The sequence below is a fragment of the Chrysoperla carnea genome, chromosome 3, assembly GCF_905475395.1.
Source record: "Chrysoperla carnea chromosome 3, inChrCarn1.1, whole genome shotgun sequence".
NCBI classification, from domain to species: domain Eukaryota; kingdom Metazoa; phylum Arthropoda; class Insecta; order Neuroptera; family Chrysopidae; genus Chrysoperla; species Chrysoperla carnea.
This window is the reverse complement of record NC_058339.1, coordinates 4,539,090-4,543,412: the sequence shown is the minus strand read 5'-3', so window position 1 is coordinate 4,543,412 and position 4,323 is coordinate 4,539,090. Positions and strand designations below refer to the sequence as shown.

Sequence of the window (4,323 nt, the reverse complement as noted above, 5' to 3'; positions counted from 1 at the left end):
TTATGTATTCCTTTCTATACAACTTTATAATCACTTATGTATATATGACTGTATAAACATAAAACTAATCACTACATGTTCCTAAGAATAGCTATTTTATGTATTCCTTTATCCGACTAAAAATAATAAATATTTTTGGTATTGTAAAATTTAAACTTAATTAATAAGAAGCTTCGTGTTTTTTTCACTTACCTTAATAATTCTTAGATACTTTTTTGACATTGTTTCATTACACTTGCAATTCAATTTTCAACTGAATGCTTTGAAATTGTTACCAAAATTATTATAGAATTTATTGAATATAGAATTTTAGCTTATTATAACAAAATATGATAATACCTTTTGAATAATATTTGTTTTTGGATGCATTGCTAATATTTGTACTGGGTGTTCCAGCATTGATTGATTGATACATTTAAATAAAAAAACTACAAAAATTAATAATTGATTTTCATATTTTTATATGAATAAATCATGAATAAAGGATCAGAGAATTTTTCCAGGATCTCAACTGATCTCAAGCAAAAGTGTAAACTTCAGCAATTGTTCTTAGAAAGGCACCAACTTTTTTTTACACCCATAAACCGATTTTTATGACAAAATTCGCATTTTTAATTTTCTCATCATTTTGGTCTTTACTCAAAATTATTACAAGTATATTTTTATTTATTTTTTGTGTAGTGTGCTATGGAATGAAAAAACTGGACAAATTGATAATTTAATATTGTTATGTGTTCAATTAACTTGTAATCATTTTGAGTGTAGATAAATATTTATTCTAAGCAACTTTTCTAATAACTTTTTTCGATATATCTAATCATCTCTGACTCTAGGAATAATATTAAGAATCGACCCTATTTGTTAATTTGTAGTAGGTTGAGTTTAAAGCGCAGATTTCAGTTAATTTCCTATAAATAACGAAAATATGAGAGTTTCTTAATCTTAAATGCGGCACACTGTAGATTTGTAAACAGAGGTAAAATTTAAACTTTCTTTAAGACAGTTAATTGATCAGGAATTTCCCATTATTTAACTATTTAGTTTCAATAATGCCACTATTGTTTCAAAATAATTAAACTTAAATATTATATTATTATGCTTACAGTGTAAATGTTCTGGAATTTGTTTGCATCTATTTCGAAATAAATGTTATGAAAAATTCGACAACAATTCATCATTGATTGTAAGTATAAAACGTGAAATTAGTAACGTAAAAAATTAATTCACATGGAAAAGAAAGGGCGAAAAAAAAGAGGCGAGAGTATTTCCACTGATAACCTTACACTCCTTTTTTAGTTCAAGGATCTATCAATTCAAATTTTACGAAATGGTATTGACTATAAAGTATATGGAATTCCAGTCAATTTCCGTACAATGTTTACGGTATGTACATAAAAGTTTTTTTTAAATTTGTAAACACTGGTGAAACTCTAATTTTTCTAGGGGTAGGGAACTTTATAAGAGGGGACCGCACATAGGGGTACAAGTTGATTAACGAAAACTAAAAGAAAGCATCGCCTACTGGCCCCGGCTTGGACTAATCCGCTACTGCGAGGCGTTATTGCTTCGTGTGTGGGAAGCCTTAAATATTCTCAACAGCATCGCAGCGTGCTCATTTTAATTTAGAGTTTAGCACACTCGATGGTTATGCCAGTGTATAACTATATATGTGATATAAATAGATTTTCATTTTTTTAGGCATTTGGTGTTATAATGTCGTATTTATTTATTTTACTACAATTTCAAGTTTCATCGAGAACAATCAAAAGAATTATTTTAAATTTAACATTAAGTTCAGAGAACTTCACTTCACTAAAAAATTGGTATGATACCATGATGTATTAAAAAAAGGTCAGTCATGGGGCCTGTCGACGGAAGTGGAAACTTAAAACTTTGAAATAACTGTGTTTTTTTTTTTAAATTAATTATAGTATTAATAAAAATTATTATTATTATTAATATCTCTTTATTTGACATAAAAGTTGATTTCATGTTGTATGATTTACAATCCAATCATGGTAATACGATACTTTCGTAAAAACACCCGGAAAATCTTCTGCACATCCTCTACCCCAAGATATAATTCCAATTAAAAGTGTATGATTATAAACTAAGGGACCACCTGAATCACCTTGGCATGCATCACGACCACTTGAATGTTCGTTTGGAAATCCTTGAGCACACATTTGTCCTTTAAATATTTTTTTCGAATATTTTCTACCACATTTTTTGGAATCGATTGACGTTACTATTGCTTTTTTCATTGTTACAGGCTGTTTAGTTGTAAAATCCTAAAACAATAAAAAATTATAGGAAACTTGAATATTAATAGTTTAATGTATGAAACAATTCTCAAATTAAACATTTATGTTTTTGTTCTATAAAAAGACGTACAGAAATCAAAGAATTCTACCTGTAATAAACCCCATCCAGATATGATTGCATCAGTGTTATCAGGGAATATATAACTTGTTGATGGTATGTCAACAGGTTGAAGATTCGAATGAAAAGTGAATGGCGGAGATATCTGAAAATTATAATTTTAATGTTAATTAAATTTGAATCTAAAATCTTGAAATTTCGCGCTTAATTTTACGAAACGCTGGACACAGTGGGCGCCATATTGCTTTGTGGTTGTGACGTCAGTTGGCTGTGTAAGCAAATGCACTGATATTTTGTATGATAATTGTTTATAACTTAAATTTTTTAGTTTACACAGACGTGCGACGTAATAAGATGGTGAAGCTACTATTTCATGGTGTTAAAATATCTTATTGAAAAACACTGAATTGATTTCATCGAAGCATTATCGTTTACTCACCATTATAAGTGCGATGTCATTCAATCGTGAATTGTAATCATACTTTTCATGAAGATATAAATGTTTTACCACATGTTCTGTACCATTCTCAAGTCGATTTACACTGCCAGCGTAAATAGTGACGTTTCCTTTTCGTCTATACGATTTAAAAAATATCATATTTAAAAAAAAGATCATATATAAATAATATCATATTTATCAAATATCCGGTGCAAATGGAATACGATAAGCTATACCTTTGAATAAAAAGTGGGAAGTACGTGGATTGACAATGATAGGAAAAATTAAGTCGAAAGTAGATATCATTCCATCACATGGTCAATAGTTAGTCAGATCCAAAAACTGTTGCTGAATTTTATCCTCTGCTATGAGCTCTTTGCATTACTTAAAACTTACCTTAAACAATGGGCTGCAGTTATGGTATAATTTTCATTCAATACGGCTCCTCCACAATGATGTTGACCATTAACACGAATTGAAACCTATTTAGCAAAGAAATAAACATAATAAGAGTACCTAGTCACGGTTGTTGCTCACTTGAAAATTAGATTAGATTATATTTTCAAACTGTAAGTGTATATTTAAAGTCACATGCAAACAAGATGATATTTTGACGTTTTCAAGAACCATACTTAAGTCTTTACTTAATTAAACAATACTAAGTATTATTGCACTACATATGAGGTTCGAGTTATTGAGGTTCCACTGTATTAATAAATTTAAAGAAACAATACCTGATATGGGATTTCACCTGGTCTAACATTATCTCCGCCAACTATTCGAGGTTGAATACTTTCATAAAGTTTATTTGATGATACACTTTTTATTAGAATTAAAGATAATATAACAAAAGCAATCATTTTAATTTTAGTATGTTTTGCATTTAACTTCAAAGATTCGACAGTTAATAAATAAAGAGGTCAAAAGATTATAACTGATAAATAAAAAATTTTAAGAAAGACCCGACACAAAAATTTATTAATACACGTAATAGTTGTATTTTTCATAAATACCTTTGTCATTGTCCTCTATAAATACCTTTGTCAACCTGTCTTTGTAGCTGTGTGCCTGTCTATGGTATCGTAATTCCTAAACGGATGAACTGATTTTGATAAGCGGAAAAAAGTGGGGAAACAGTTTATAGGACCCCAAAGAACATTCTGCCAACTTAACATAGAGCGGGGGCATATGTAGCCCAAATTTTTTTGAAATGCTTCTTTTATTCCTATCCTTATTTCGAGTGTTATGAAAAGGGGATTAATAAGATCCAAGCACTCAAATAAAAAATAAACAACAAATGATTTTTTTTAAATTTTATTTTATTATTATTAAATAAAAAAGCCTTACTTAGGTATCGTAAAATGAATGACACACAACAAATTTTCACAAACAATAAGTGGCAGGTAAATAAAATAATAATTAAATGGTAACTAATTCAAAATGGTACATATATAGGTTAGACCTACTTATCTTATTTTTAAGTATTTTCGATATTTTATTCA

General features: G+C 28.7%; 1 protein-coding gene across 2 annotated transcripts; it reads right to left on the bottom strand.

Annotated features, from left to right (window-relative positions):
• Window positions 1–1,946: 1,946 nt before the first annotated feature.
• Window positions 1,947–3,939, bottom strand: LOC123294468 (transmembrane protease serine 11C-like). Of its 2 annotated transcripts, none has more exons than XM_044875502.1 (5): window positions 3,835–3,939; window positions 3,218–3,303; window positions 2,822–2,957; window positions 2,414–2,527; window positions 1,947–2,291 (listed from the first exon to the last, which is right to left on the bottom strand). In XM_044875502.1, the coding sequence occupies exons 1-5, from the start codon at window positions 3,841–3,843 to the stop codon at window positions 1,989–1,991; spliced, it is 648 nt and encodes a 215-aa protein (XP_044731437.1). In that variant the 5' UTR covers window positions 3,844–3,939; the 3' UTR covers window positions 1,947–1,988. The 2 variants fall into 2 exon arrangements, with proteins under 2 accessions (XP_044731437.1, XP_044731436.1); XM_044875501.1 differs by lacking the exon at window positions 3,835–3,939 and adding an exon at window positions 3,556–3,772.
• Window positions 3,940–4,323: the final 384 nt, after the last annotated feature.

Bases quoted from the DNA above. Each gene is read 5' to 3' on its own strand.
- LOC123294468 (XM_044875501.1), bottom strand. From the start codon at position 3,681: ATGATTGCTTTTGTTATATTATCTTTAATTCTAATAAAAAGTGTATCA. The intron at 2,958-3,217 runs GTAAGTTTTAAG...TAAATCGTATAG, and splicing joins ACTGCAGCCCATTGTTTAAG to ACGAAAAGGAAACGTCACTA. The intron at 2,528-2,821 runs GTGAGTAAACGA...TATAATTTTCAG, and splicing joins ATGACATCGCACTTATAATG to ATATCTCCGCCATTCACTTT.